Source organism: Akebia trifoliata, chromosome 2, assembly GCF_017979445.1.
Source record: "Akebia trifoliata isolate Shusen 1 chromosome 2, ASM1797944v1, whole genome shotgun sequence".
In the NCBI taxonomy this organism is placed as follows: Eukaryota; Viridiplantae; Streptophyta; class Magnoliopsida; order Ranunculales; family Lardizabalaceae; genus Akebia; species Akebia trifoliata.
In genome coordinates, this window is record NC_141376.1 from 13,755,836 (window position 1) to 13,771,831 (window position 15,996).

The 15,996-nt window shown below is 38.2% G+C and overlaps 1 protein-coding gene across 1 annotated transcript in view; it reads left to right on the forward strand.

The window, feature by feature from the left end:
- The first annotated feature begins 355 nt into the window (after nucleotides 1–355).
- The window catches only part of DPE1 (disproportionating enzyme), a 39,771-nt gene continuing 24,130 nt past the window's right edge, over nucleotides 356–15,996 (forward strand). Inside the window, exons 1-4 of the mRNA XM_086431397.1 lie at nucleotides 356–881; nucleotides 1,146–1,208; nucleotides 7,551–7,639; nucleotides 7,746–7,806. Coding sequence (XP_086287523.1) covers nucleotides 486–881; nucleotides 1,146–1,208; nucleotides 7,551–7,639; nucleotides 7,746–7,806 — 609 coding nt within the window. The 5' untranslated portion in view covers nucleotides 356–485. The remainder of the gene's footprint in view (nucleotides 882–1,145; nucleotides 1,209–7,550; nucleotides 7,640–7,745; nucleotides 7,807–15,996) is intronic.

A 15,996-nucleotide genomic window follows, 5' to 3' on the forward strand; every position in this document is an offset into this window, starting at 1 on the left:
ATGGAGGGTATTTTGATAATTACACATAAGTCGTTTGACAGTATTTGACTTTGCGTAAAAATCAAATAGAAAAGCCTCTCTTGGACAACTTCCATTAAGAGTTATTTTTGGACTTCAGTTGAAATCCATGGGAGCTCTATTTAACTTTTTTAGCCTTAAAAGCAAAATTAACTCCAAAAATCAACTCCAAAAACTTAAATAAACCGCCCCCCCATCCGATTATTTTTGTAATTTTCTCCCCCGGTGCATTAAGTAATTTCACCTTTAAAAAACTGTTATTTTCGAGATTCACGTGATCATCAACGGTCCCAACCCATGGGACGACGTACTACATTACCACCAAGAGAGTATTCTCTCTCAGTCCCACACTCCCACAGAGTCTCACGTGCATTCCTATTTCCTACTGTAATGGCTGTTCTTCCAGAAACCCATAATCCTCCAAAATTTTCACCACTTTAATTCTTCACAACTTTTTCGATCCTTTAATGGCGGTTTCTCATTTCTCTCCTCTTCTATCTTCATCTCTACATTCTTCGAATCAACTTCCCCTTCTCAACTTCTGTAATTTCTCATCTTCATCTCACACCTTCATCAACCATAACCATTGCTCTTTCATTGGATTGAAATTCGAAATGAATCGAACAAGATTCAAACAACAATTCAAGAACGATTCGATCGCTGCAGATCTTGTCGGTGTTGGAGAAGATTTGCCAGATGGTTACGATGAGTCGTTTCCGAAGACGGATCCTAATGATCGAAGAAGAGCTGGGGTTCTTCTGCATCCGACGTCGCTTCCAGGGCCGTACGGTATTGGAGATCTTGGTGAAGAGGCTTTTCGGTTCTTGGATTGGCTTCATGATGCTGGATTCTCTGCTTGGCAGGTCAGCTTCTTTTTCGGGAAAAAAGTTTTTTTTTTTGGTGTGTGTGGCAATTTATGTTATTAAATGATTTTAAATTCTTTGTGTATGGTTCAAAAGTGAATCTCATTCTGAAATCTTTTGATTTTCTCCTTTTTTTGGGTTAAATTTTGTAGTCCTCTTTTAACTAGTATGGAATGTGCTCCAATTTACTACAAATTTTGAGTTTTAATTTTGTGTGTGTGTGTGTGTGTGTGAAATTTTGTCTGAGCGTCTCTTATTCTGCAGGTTCTCCCTCTTGTACCACCGGGGAGGAAGGGAGGTGAAGAAGGATCGCCGTACTCGGGCCAGGTGAGGAGATAAATCTATTTAGCATTTATTAAAAGAAGAAGCCTCAGTTTCACAATATAAATCAACAAATGCTTTGAGAGGGTGTTTTGGGGTTCGATTATGGGTGGGTGGGAGGAAAGGTGTTGTGGTGCATCTATCACAGAAATCGGTGAGATGGTCAAGACTACACTTCAGGAAGCAGAGGTATTGAGTTCAAAGATTAGTTACCTCGGTTCAAAAATAAAATAAAATGATGCGATCTTGTTGAAGTTTAGCACATTGGGTTATATGGAGCATGATTTATACGAACCAAAAAAATCACATTCCTTGGGATTAGTAAAATTGCCAAAACTAGGCGTTCCGACCCGATCCAAACCCGATTATGCAAGTGGTTTGATCACTCAAGGGGTACGACCCATTATAAATCAATGCCTCAACCGGTTCGGCCACAAGGGGATCTGACCCATTAATCTATCATAAAATGGTCCGGCCTTCAAATGAGCTGACTCCTTCACTAGTTACCATAAGGTGGTTCGGCCTCCTAAGGAGCCAACCTCTTGACTTATTATTTCATAAGGTGGTTCGGCCTCCTTAGGAGTCAACCCCTTCACTTGGTACCTCATAAGGCAATTCAACCTCTTTAGGAGCCAATCCTATGATTCAATTTGTTATAAGGTGGGACAACCTCCTCAAGGGGAATCCTTGGTACACAACACAACTGAGTCAACTCAAGGAACTGAATAGCCATCAAGTTGAAGCAGTTGGAGAGTAAAAAATCACTTTTCTTGTCCGTAATGAAAATCAAGAGGAGTGGAGTTTCAAGACCATTATGAGCCTAGGAGAGTGAATCTTTAATTCCATAATGATATTAATGGTCATTAATGCTCGGCAACATGGGAAGAATTAATGAGCCAACTCTATAAATAAGGAGGTTTCTCCTACTCAAACCCAAGGTACAACACTCTACAACTCTCTGTCTCTAAACTTCTTCTCTTTGCTCTACATTTTATATCAAGAATTAACTTGATCATTGGAGGCCCTTTGCCCGACACCACGACGGTGTCCTTTTATGTGAGATCAACAGAGAGGGAGATTAAAAAATAAAGTTTAATTGAAAAAGACGACCAGAAAAAGTGGAAAGTCAACATGGAATTTGAGGATCATATCATCGCTAACAACACAAATCTCGAGGAGTGGGAGACCCGAAAAATCTCCCACACTTTTTGGAGTTGTCCATGGGAAACGAAAGTCCACCAATCAAAAGGCTTCTCCACCTTCACAAGAAGTGATCATCATTCTTTTTCTCCATTAAAATTTTACACAATCAGCCCCTTTATTTTTTCCTTTGCCATATTTTCCTTTAAGAAAATTCACAACTCACACTGTACATACGGAACATGATTAGCTTGAGGCCTTCTTTGTAAAAGAACACTTTCAACTAAGAAGACTCTTAGTCCCTGATGAGGTAGCTACCTATTTAGCTAAAGTCAAACTAGCATAACATTCTTCTTAGGTGATCTCACACGTATACAACTAGGGTTGTCAATGGACCGAGCTGGGCGAGGCTTTAGATGGGTCGGGCCTTTTAAGGCTAAAAAACTTGACCCAAACCCTACCCATTTAAGTATCGGGCCGGGCTTAAGTAATAAAACCATAGTCCAAGCTCCGTCGACTTATAACCTGCCCACCTATATTCGGGCCATTGGTGGGCTGGGCCAAATCCGTTTGAAATTCTTTTTTATTGTATCAAAAGCATAGCAAATAACAATAAACTAATTAAAATAGTATTTTATTAGCATATTTAACAAATTGATTGCATTCTATAAAATAAAATTTTATGGGCACCATTATTAATTCATAATTTTTTAATTTATTATACAATACATTTTAACATACTATAGCGGGCTAGGCCACCCAACGGGCCTATGTTCAATACCCAATCCTGACCTAATAACGAAGCGGGCTTAGCACGACATGATAACTAAATGGGCTAAATTACTACACCCAAACCCGGTCCATGTCGGGCCGAATCAGACCCATACTTTACCCATTGACAACCCTATATACAACTTTATTCCAAAAATCTTTTATCATCTCCCATCATGGCCAGTATTTCCAACCATCACCCATACAAAGATCCTTTAGACTCTGTAGGATCAACTCCAAAGAGTGCAAATTAGATGCAAAAGCAACAAGAAATGGTAAGGACTTTACGCCAAGAGAATGCTAGACTACAAACTTTGCTTAACGGTCCGGGGGCAAAATTGCCTCAAGGCATGAATGATGTGCTCAAAAATGCGAAACAACCTGGAGAGGGGAAAAACCTACTCCTAGAAAATTTACATCAACAAGATAGAAGGATACCAAATGAGCCAGTCAAAGATGCAAAACGAGCTGGATAAGTAGAATTAAAAACAACAAACCGTCAAGAAGCAGAACAATCAGAAGCAAGAGAAAACAACAAGAAGTTCATCAACCGGGATGGACTCGACTCAATGTTAAAGAAGAAGAAGGAAGAACTCAATGCCTTGATGGCGTTCGACAAGGAAAGCCAGAAGAGCAGCTTGCTCGCTTGGAGATCAAAGATTTGAAAGATTCACCATTCTCCTCAGAAATAAGGTAGGAGAGGATAGTCAAATAAGAAGAGACAAGATCAAGGAGAAAAAGAAATGCCAAGACAGGAGAAGTCTCAGATCTTTTCCCCTCTCAATGATTTCCTGTAGTGTATTCTACAATGATCGAGGCAAGCTCAAGCTAATCGGCAACAACAACAGTTCCAACCCCCCACCGCCAAGGGGGTAGGAACAACAAAGCGAAAGAAGATAGATCAAATGTACGATTCTACAAATGTATCGTACAAAACAACTCAGAAGAATGAACTTTATTAGGAACGCCGTTCAATTGTGAGAAATTTATCATATTCGGCCTCAACCATGATGGACTCGATCATTGTCAGAAGAAGAACAATCAAATATCTTCCTTTCTTACCTAGATTTAGAAGGAGTGCATGAACCTCATGAAGATGCTCTTGTTGTTATACTATCGATCAACAATTATGATGTCCACAAAATCCGGGTGTTCTCAAGTTACAGCAGCAGAACTACCTCATGGTGTAGAAGAAGCAACACCAAAACCATGGTTATCCAAGATTGAGTGGAAACTTCTAGTGAATGGATCTTCCAAGGGCTTGGTGGCAGGGATAATACTAATTACCCCCAAGAATCCCAAGCTAGAGAAAGCAGTCTACTTCGGACTCAAAGCCTTTGATAACGAAGCAAAATGCAATTCTATCATCTTGGGATTAGAAATGGCTTCCCATTTACCCAACTGGCGGTCTACAATGACTCATAATGGATGTCAAACATATCAACGAGATCTACAGAGCCAAAGGCAAATTGAATCCTCAAGCACACTTAAGGTGGGCAACATTAACTATAATCAAGGTAATCTCGAATTATGAAAAGATATATTATTCATCTTTATTTTCTACTCTTTTAAATTTCAAAAACTAAGAAAACAATTATGGTCCAAGCCACATTAAGGAAATAAGACTTCCAAAAAGGTTGAAGAGTCACCTGGAGGCAACTTAGCTCAAACAATCAACATAATGAAAAACCTACGACTTCATATCCAAGATTCATGGAATTCTCCCAACTCCAAGAGTCGACACGGTATCCAATCCTACGTTTTCAAATTCGAGTTGCATGAAATTATCCAACTCGAAGAGTCGGCACGGTAACCAATCCTATGATTTCAAATCCAAGTTGCATAGAAGTATGCCAAGTCGGGAAGTCGACACGATGAAAAGTCTACAACTAAGAAAGCTAAGTTTAAAGAGGGTAACTCCCAACTCAAGGGGTTGATGACTAGTCAACGATCAAGGATTCAAACCTCGTGTCATATGAGTTGCATGGGGATGACCCTCAACTCAAAAGTAAACAAAATGCCAAGCCTACAATCAATATCCCATCCAAAGAATGAACAAAAAGCTACCAAGAAAATAACGAAAAAAGCCTCAAACTTAAGTTGAGTTTACCATCCATTTGATAATCCCAAGGAATGAGAGTTTTTCTTAGAACCTTGGATATCATCAAGATCTAAGGCCTTAATAGGGGGCATTATATGAACCAAAAAAATCGCATTCCTTGGAATTAGTAAAATTGCCAAATCTAGGCACTCCGACCTGATCCAAACCTGATTATCCAAGTGGTTTGATCACTCAAGGTGTCCGACCCATTATAAATCAGTGCCTCAACCGGTTTGGCCATAAGGGGATCCGACCCATTAATCCATCATAAGGTGGTTCAACCTCCAAATGGGCCGACCCCTTCACTCTTTATCATAAGGTGGTTCGGCCTCCTAAGGAGTTGATCCCTTCACTTGTTTTTACCATAAGGTGGTTCAGCCTTCTAAGGAGTCGGCCCCTTGACTTATTATTTCATAAGGTGGTTCGGTCTTCTTAGGAGTCAACCCCTTCACTCGTTACCTCATAAGGTAGTTTGGCCTCTTTGGGAGCCAACCCCATGATTCAATTCGTACGACCTACTCAAGGAGTTGACCCCTAGGTCACTTCGTTGTTTGGCCTCCTCAAGGAGCCAACCCTTATTAATTCACCATAAGGTGGTTCGGTCTCCTCAAGGAGACGACCCCTTAATATAATGTCTACACAAGGATTAATCCCTGTAGGAGAGCCAATATCTCTATCAAATATTATTATTTACATTCAAACTTAGAACTACTCAAGTAGTGTCAAAAGAAGAAATTATAATCAAGAGTTATGTTGGTAGAACAAACCCCAGGTACATAACACGACCGAGTCAACTTGAGGAACTGAATAGCTAGCGAGTTGAAATAGTTAGAGAGTTAAAGCCACTCCTCTTGTCAGTTATGAAAGCCAAGAGGAGTGGAGTTTTAAGGCCATTATGAGCCTAGGAGAGTGAATTTTTAATTTCATAATGATATCAATGGTCATTAATGCTCGACAACATGGGAAGGGATTACATGCTCTGAATTAATGAGCCAACTCAATAAATAAGGGGGTTTCTCCTACTCAAACCCAACGCACAACACTCTTCAACTCTCTGTCTCTTAACTTCTTCTCTTTGCTCTGCATTTTATATTAAGAACTAACTTGATCATTGGAGGCCTTTTGGCCGACACTACGCCGGTGTCTTTTTAGGTGAGATTAACGGATAGGGAGATAAGAAAATAAAGTTTAATTGGAAAAGACAACCGAAGAAAGTGGAAAGTCAACATGGAATTCGAGGATCATATTATCGCCAATAACACAAATCTCGAGGAGTGGGAGATCCGAAAAATCCGCCACATGATTGTCAATGTTGATACATTATAGTCTTTGCCTCTTTGGTGTATAATCTCTTAGATGAATGCAATATAAAGGAGGAATACCGAAGCCGAGCTGTTTGCTTGTCTAATACTTCCCATTCAGTCTTTTATATGCCATGCACTTCGTCAACAAATAGCGGGTCCAAAATCTATCATATGAATCTGAATCTCCTACCCTAAAACTTGATCGAATGGATAACCCTTTTCTCATATGTTCCATCACATTCATTCTGATAGTTTGGATAAGGCAATTTATTTGAAGAAGGAAAAAAAAGGTCTATATGTTTGATGGTTTCTAATTCCTCAGCAAGTGCATAAATTGTCATTTGTTATACTAGAAGGTGGTGCAAACGCACATGTATCAAAAGCGTTTATGTACAATTTAAAATATTGATAAAAGGGTTTTTGAAGATTACATGGTAAATGATACTTTTGTAATTTTGACAACTAAGCAATGTGATTATATCAGGTCATGGGTTGCAATTTTCTTGAACTTTTATAAAAATTACCCTGATTATATTAAATTTAAATATAAAAGTGAGGGCATTTATGGCCACTCAAATTTTGGTGTCGAACCACTTCTACTCCACTTTCTTCCATTATAATAGTAAGGATATATAAATCCTCCATATGTGTCTATATGACACTGGTGGACCCTAATATTTGCTTTAGTCATACGATTACGAATGTGCTACCAGCAAAAGAAATAGTATTAAAATAGGAGTTTACATTTTGTGAATTCATTTTAGAGGACCAGTGACTTCTTGATATGGTAGTATTTTGTCGCTTGAGATATTTACTATATAATTAGATCATACTGATTGCATTTATGCATGAATGCATTGTCGAAGATCATGAAATATGTTTCTTACATTATTTACTTTTCTATTTTATCTGGTTTCAAATCCATGTCCTCCATATTGCTACCTTCCCTTCTCAATAGCCAGGGAATGAGGCCCTACTGCTCTTGCTGTATATACTATGTAATTGAGATTGTGGTTGATGGTTTACCTGCAGGATGCAAATTGTGGTAACACCCTTTTGATTTCTCTTGGAGAGCTAGTTAAGGATGGTTTATTGATGAAGGATGAGCTTCCAAAACCAATGTGAGGATTGTTAATTACTTGATATGTTGGAATTACCAGTGTAAATTTTTTATATCCATACATTTTCTTCTCTTTTTTAAGTAAACAAATGTTGTAACCAATGCAGGGATATGGAGCGTGTCAATTTCTCAGTTGTTGCTGATGTAAAAGAACCTTTAATAGCCAAGGTAACATTTACAGGGAAGCAATGGTTATACCTTTCTTTTTGGTAAGTAAAGTTTTATTAATCAAGGAAATGGAGTTCGAGTTGACCAACCAGATACAAAGACTGGAAGGCACCAACCCATACACACCAAGACCCCAAACACAACTCACTCCTCACATTTAATGTTTCAAACCCAATCTCATTTACCCAAGAAATCCTCAAAAAACATATCACCAGATTTTCTAAAGATCTTATGCAAAACAAATTGAAACTTCATTATTGAAATGATTATCTCCAATAGTGAATGTTCGCCAATCCTCGAAGGTACGCTCATTCCTCTCCTTCCATGTTCCCCAACAAATTCCAAATGACATTATGCTCCATAGAATCCATTTTGAGGTTATGGACACTCCAAGTAATTACCAACCTTCAAACAATGAGTACAACGAACTAGGCAGGCACCCCATGGTGTAGAAGAGAGAAAAAAAATGAGACCACATCTAATCTCAAGAGCGATTTTGCAGTGAATGAACAGGTGGTCTGCAGTCTTCCTATCTGCCTTGCATATTAGACATATATCCACAGTAATGAGGCCATGCTGGATGACTTTGTTCATCATTAAAATCCTCTTCCAAAATACTAGCTAGATGAAAAAAAGAGATTTTTTATGGGACTTTTTGCTTCCAGACCGCTACAATTGGAAATGATGTTGAAGGTTCCTGTGAGAAAGTCAGTTAGCTAGAGCTGAGATGGAGCTGATCTCCCAATCATTGAAAGCTCTTTGAACATAAAATTCTATGAGACCTTTGACCCCAGTCTCATTATAAAATTAACAACTAGTAAAGCTTTCTTCTCAGATATGATGTACAGGTTAGGGAATTGATCCTTGAGAGGCAATTTACTGCACTATATTATTGGGAAATATGTCTTTACTTTGTTTTCCTCGTTTTCTATTCTTTTCTTTGTAAGGACATTTATGTCCATTCACCTTGATTAGTATATATATCCTGGCAAGCTCTCCTTGAGAGACTTGATAATTATTCTTCCATAACTCTTCTTGGTATCAGAGCCCTAGAGGATCCATTGTTTGCTCCTTGGGGTTTCTCCTTCGCCACCTCCCTCTCCTCTCTTTTCTCCTTCCACCAACCCATTTAGTTTTTGAGACCAAACCCTAGCAAGTAGTCTTCGTTGGAGTGTCTACCCTTCGGGGGTTCTTTTTTTATTTTTATTTTTTGCATGCGATTGGGGTGTTTCTGTGTGATTGGTGCTGTGATAGGGGTTTTTCTGCTGTGTTGGGCTGGCAGTGGTGCTGTGATTAGGGCTGACTGTGTTGGGCTGCCAAGCTCTCATTACAAATAAGGATAGAGGCTGGTTGTGATGCTGCGACAGGGGCTGTGCTGTTAGTAGTGGGCTGTGATTAGTGCTGTTGGTTTTTGGGCTGGCTGCTTTGATGTTGTGGGTTGTGGTTAGTGTTGCTGTGCACTCATGTGATTGCGATTGTGTTGATTTGTTTTTAACTCCTTAGATGATCGCAAGACCTCCCTTTAAGCCAAAGCTCCATCTACTTGGTTTATTCTTCAATTCTGTGGAGAATCTCTACTATTTCTGTTTTGAGGCTGCTGTCATTTTTCCTTTACTCTAGATTTCTAGTCCCTCGGTTCTCGCACTCTAAGTGTATGGTGATTTGATCCTACACTATTATCTTCATCAAATTGTAGTCTTTCTACATTTGATTATTGTTAAATAAGTTAGTTGTTATTAAGGTTCTAGTTTATGTCCTTTTTAGTCTTTTTCCCTTATCTAAGACTTTGTAATTTTTAAAGCCTAATTAGGGCTAATTAAAATTAATTTTGAGTTTCGAAAAATCCAATTTGGTATCAGAGCAAGGTTCTCTCGGCCTCCATCACCATCCTCCTTCGTCTGCTACAAACAATTTCAACTAACTCTTCCTAAAATCACCTTCACATCTCGTCTTCAATACCAATCACCCCTACGGGGGTTCTCTTTTATTATACACCCTAATCGCATCATGCGATAGGGAATTGAGACTAGTTTGGAGCCTGCGATCAGGCTGTTTTCTTTGTTCTCTCAGCAATACTGCTGTTAGTGATTGGAAATAACAATAACATGATGTTTCTTAGTGCTGGTTGCTGAAGATCAACTAAACAACATCTATACAGAGCCTAACGACACAGCAGCTGCTGTTGTTAAGCTATTTTGAAGCCCACGATTACAGCAGATTGCTGTTAGGTTCTTTGCAACCATAGTAGAAGGCTTACGACACAGCAGGTGATGCTGGTAGGTTGTTTTTTGGCCTACGATTACTCCAGACTGCTGTTATGAAGCTTGCGATCATAACATAATTTTGTTTTTGAGGCCTACGATCACTGCATAGGTGCAGTTGAGTGGTTGTGATCACTGCAGAGGTGCAGTTAGAAGTCTATCATCACTGCAGAGGTGCAGTTGAGTGACTATGATCATAGAAAACCTTTGGTTTGAAGGCTACGATTACTTTAGACTCTTTTTTTTATTTGTTTGAGGGTTACAACAGCTGCAGAATTTTTTATTTGACCTCCCTTCAAAAAAAAAATTTGGTATTAGAGCTAATACTCCTATTGGTTCTCGTCCCGCTGATACTCCTATTGAGCAAAATCACAGGTTGGCTGATTCTGAGGGGGAGTGTGTGTCAGATATTGGGCAGTATCAGTGACTTGTGGGGAAATTGATCTACTTGTCTATGACTCGCCCAGACATTGTTTATGCAGTTAGCGTTGTAAGTCAGTTTATGCACTCGCCCCGAACATCTCATCTTATTGCAGTCTATAGTATTCTTAGATATCTTAAGGGATGTCCTGGTCGAGGTATTTTGTTTAGTAATCATGGACATCTTCGCATTGAGGCATGGACAGATGCAGATTATGCTGGTTCAGTGACTGATAGACGTTCTACTTCTGGGTACTGTACTAAACTTGGTGGTAACTTGGTAACCTGGCGCAGTAAGAAGCAGAATGTGGTTTCTTGATCGAGTGCTGAGTCAGAATACAGAGCTATGGCACTTGGAGTGTGTGAGTTGTTGTGGTTCAAAATTTTACTAGCAGATTTGTGTCTTCCTGTGCCAGTCCCGTTCTTACTTTATTGCGATAATAAATCAGCTATTAACATAGTAGCAAATCCGGTTCAGTATGACAGAACGAAACATATCGAAGTTGATCATCATTTTATTAGAGAAAAGATTGTTTCTGGATAGATTTGCACTCCTTTTGTACCTACATCTCAGCAACTCTCCGATATCCTTACTAAAGGTGTTAGTAAAACTGCCTTTGAAGGTGTCTTATCCAAGTTGGGTGTTTTTGATATCCACGCACCAACTTGAGGGGGAGTGTTAAATAAGTTAGTTGTTATTAAGGTTCTAGTCTATGTCCTTTTTAGTTTTTTTCCCTTATCTAAGACTTTGTAATGTTTAAAGCCTAATTAGGGCTAATTAAAATTAATTTTGAGTTTCCAAAAATCCAATTATTATTGTTATTGTCTTTATCCTTTAGTCTTTGTGAGTTATGGCATTGTATCATGGTTGAAATTTTCAGTTTTGGTCTCAGGCTTTTGGTATTCTTTCTGCTCTACCGACAAATCAAATGTCTCTAGCAGCCAATTCAGCCTTTTCTGACTCATGCCCAGGGATTTCGGAGTCATGGCCGTGGGGGCCGTTGTCGTGGTCGAGGGAGTGACTTTCTTCGCAGTCACTGTGGGAGGAGTGGCCATGAAAAGGCCCGATGTTTTCAGCTCTATACTCACTTGTTGCGATCTACTACCACTCCTTTTGTGTGATATTCTGCTTCTCATTTTGCCGTTGTAGACTCATCATAGGTTCTTTACCATTGACTCTCCTGCTTCTCCTAGCACTATTGATATGCGGCAGCTTCAAACACAGGTTGTCATTATTGTTCGTGATCAGATTCATGCTCATACTCGATCATCTTCGATTGTGCCTTCAATTATCACGCCTCCAAGTATATCCTCTGCATTTCATGGCACCCAGTCGGGTTCTGCTCCCTTGACATAGGTTATTGATTCTAGTGTCTAGCCATTTTACTCCATCTACTTTTGCTATTACTCATATGGAGGTTCACTTTGCTGATGGGTCCTTTATACCTATACACATCAAGGGTACTATCCTTTTATCCTCTAGTATTTCTCTTGACTCTGTGTTTCATGTTCCTCACCTATCCCTTGACATTTTGTCTGTTAGTATTATAAAATCTCTAAATTGCTCAGTGACATTTTTTCCTACTCACTGTATTTTTCAGGATCTGACTTAGAGTAGGATTTTTGGCAAGGGGTATGAAAGGGATGGATTGTACCTGTTTGGATATCCGCATACTGCTACTTTGTCTTCTGTCATTTCCTCCTCTAGGAGTCATACTTTTTCTTATTAGTCTTTAGATTTGTGGCATGCTCGCTTAGGATATGCTAAGGCTCTGTTTGATAACGCTGTCAACTTTTGCTATCAGATTCTGCGACTAAAAACAATTATTAGAAACAACTGTAAAAAACTTGTTTGATAGAGTCTTGTAAAAGTATTGTATTGTTTACAGAATTTGGTAATTATTGTTTGATACAGCTGCTGAATTCTATTGTATTATGATAAAATGACCAGAATACTCTTAATGTTGATAATGCACCTAGAATGCACAAAAAAAAACCAGGATACCCTAATAAATATATAATTACACAATATACATATAAATATAATAAATTTATATTAAAAAAATTATAAAAATAATTATTTTAAATCAAATAAATTATAAAAATAATTATTTTAAATCAAATAAATTTATAAAATTTATAATTCTATCGAAATTTTGGCAGCATCTTCTCTTAAAAATGGACATAGGAAATTTTTTTGATAAAGAAAATACCTACATAATACGCAATCCAACATCCACATAACATCCCATGTACATAACATCTCATTTATATTCTAACATCATTTAAACATAATAACCATAGCTAATATAATAAGTAGAGCTGAAATAAATAAAAACATTAAAATATGCATCCAACAAATGCTTACATTTAAATAGTTAATCCAACTAAAAAAATTAATAAAAAATATCTAAGTTGCTCAGATCATTTAAAAATATGTAAATGCCATCCCAAATCCAAGAAAAATCATGGATACCCATGAAAATATTTAGATTGAACAACAAATTAGAAGAGATAAGGAATGAACATGCGTTTTTCCTGAGAAAATCGACAAAAGACTCGAAGAACAGTAGATACTCTTTATAAATAAACAAAAAAAAGTGACTTACCTCAAATTTGATCGGTGATAGTCGTTGAATGGAAATGGTGGAATGTTTCACACAAGTTGGATGACGAATACGACTTGATCGGAGTTATATGTAGTGTACGTCGTCGATCAAACTATCAACGATAGCGACAATGGATGGCAGGGTTCACAGAAGGATGAAACACGATGGTTAGGGTTATGACCTAGTCAAAGTTAGATGTAGTATACGCTGTCGAACAGACCACTGTACGCCATCGATTAGACCACCAACAACAGGGACAATAGATAACAGGTTCCCAGAAGGATGAAACACGATAGTTAGGGTTGCTGAAATGTGGTTTTATTTGAAAGGGGACATTGAATGGCATTATTATTATTGATGAGGGGCAAAAAAACATTTCACATGAGTCATTTTTTCGATCTTGGATTCTCCCACAAAAGCTAATGTTAAAAGCACCTTTGACCCGCTCGTACAAATTGCGTTTAAAAAATAAAAAAATGTGATGAGTTTTTTTTTATCAAACGATAATTGCGTTTAATAATCATGTCGAGAACTGCAAAATCCCGTTTTTTGGTGATTTGCAAACATACGTTTTAGTGCTCTCTGTGTGAGTTTTCCAAACATACTCTTATTTCCTATATTTCTCGCATGCATCGGTTTAATATTATGTTTGATTTAGTTCATTTTGATGTGAGAGGACCTTCCCCTGTTACTACTTAAGTATCGGTATTACGTTACATTCATTGATGACTATTTTTGTTGTACTTGGGTCTATTTGATGCGTTCTCTGTCTGAAGTGCTTCCTATTTTTGTTAATTTTCTTAAAATGATTTAGACACAGTACATCATCACTATAAAAGCTCTTCAGTTGATAATGGAAGGGAATATATTTCTAATGGGATTCGCTCTCACCTTCATGAGCATGATATGTTTCACCAGTTGACCTATCCCTACATCCTTGAGTAGAATGGCGTGATGGAATGTAAGAACCACCACCTTATGAACATTGTCAGTTACCTTCTTCGAGGAATGCATGTTTCTAAGTTATATTGGAATATGATAATCCTTATTGCAGCTTTTCTTTTTAACCGTGTTCCGAGTCGCACCTTAGGGGGACAGATACCTCGTCATGTTCTTCGCCCTAATAGTACTATCTTTCCTATTATACTCAAAATGTTTGGGTGCATTTGTTTTGTTCAGGACAATACCCCTCATCACACAAAATTAGATGACAAAGACATTTGATGCATTTTCTTAGCTTACTCTTCTATGTCTATGGGGTATCAGTGTTATGATCCCATTTCTCATCATGTTATACATTCTCTCGATGTCACTTTTTTTGAAATTTTTTCCTACTTTCGTGCCACATCTTTTTTGTAGGACTCTTTTCCTTTATAGGAATCTTCTCCTATAGTGTTGTCTTTTTCGATCTTCTTTCCATCTTCGTCGACGTTTCAGGTTTACTCTTGTCGCTCTCACCCATCTCCAACATCTTCCTGGACTGAGGTGTATTCTCTCCTACACATGTTCCTAGTCCTTCTGTTTCTGACTCACTTACCTATTGCACTTTGCAAAGGTAAGCGGATGTGTGTTACTAATCACCTTATTGCCCAATTTGTTTTCTATAAGGGTCTTTTTTTTTTTTGTCCAGCCTACCTTGTTGCCATTGCTTTTATTCGAGTTCCTCGATTTACTTCAGAGGCTTTACAAGACCCTCAGTAGACTGTCTCCATGATTATTGAAATGGATGCCTTGCAGAAGAACATACTTGGGAACTTGTTTCACTTCCCTCTTGGGAGTGGACTGTTGGATGTAAATGGGTTTTCACTGTCAAGTATCTTGCGGAGGGCACTATTGATCGATACAAGGTCTGCTTAGTTGCTAAGGGATTTACGCGGACTCCAGGCAAGGATTTTGGTGCTATATTTGCCCTTGTAGCTAAATTTTATATTGTTCGCTTATTTATTTCTTTGGTTGTATGTCACTTATGGCCTCTTCACCAACTAGATTTGAAAAATGCCTTTCTGAATGGTGATCTATCTGAGGTTATCTATATGGACCCCCTCCTGGGTTTCATTTTCAGGGGGACTATTTTAGGAATGTATGTCATCTTCTCAAATCTCTGTACTGATTGGAATAGTCATTGTGAGCTTTGTTTCAACGCTTTTCTAAGGTCATTTTATCTATAAGATTCTTTAGATGTCACTTAGATCATACATGTTTTGTTTGTCAAGGATTGAATGGTCGTTGCACTATTGTTCTGGTTAATATGGATGATATTATCTTTACTGGGGATGATGCACAATGGATTGACAGGGTAAAAATGATATTGGATTGTGCTTTTGAAGTTAAGTACTTGGGTCCTCTTAAGTACTTCTTGGGGATAAAAGTGACCCACTCTCGCCGTGATATTTCATTATTTCAGCACAAATACACACAGGATCTTCTTTAGAACATTGGTATGCTTGGTTGTCATTTGATTTCCTCTCCTATGGATCATAATCATCGTCTTCATGCTGAATCTAACGATCTATTATCCGATCTTTCTTCCTATTAAAGACTTGTAGGCTGTCTGATTTATTTGACTCACACCAGACCAAATTTGACTTTTGCGATTAGTGTGGTCAATCAGTTCATGTATGATCCGCACACTTCTCATCTTGATGTTTTTATCGTATTCTTCGTAACTTGAAGTTGCATCCTGGTTTTGGACTCTTTTACTTGTCCACCGTTCAACCACATTTGTCTTGTTGCACTGATGCTGATTATGTTAGTTCTATTACAGATAGGAGATTTACTTCTAGTTTCTGTACTTTTCATGGTGGTAACCTAATCTCGTAGAAAAGTAAGAAACAAAGTGGTTTCTTGTTGTTCTGCTTAAGTTGAGTATCGAAGTATGGCCCTTGGCACATGTGAACTCA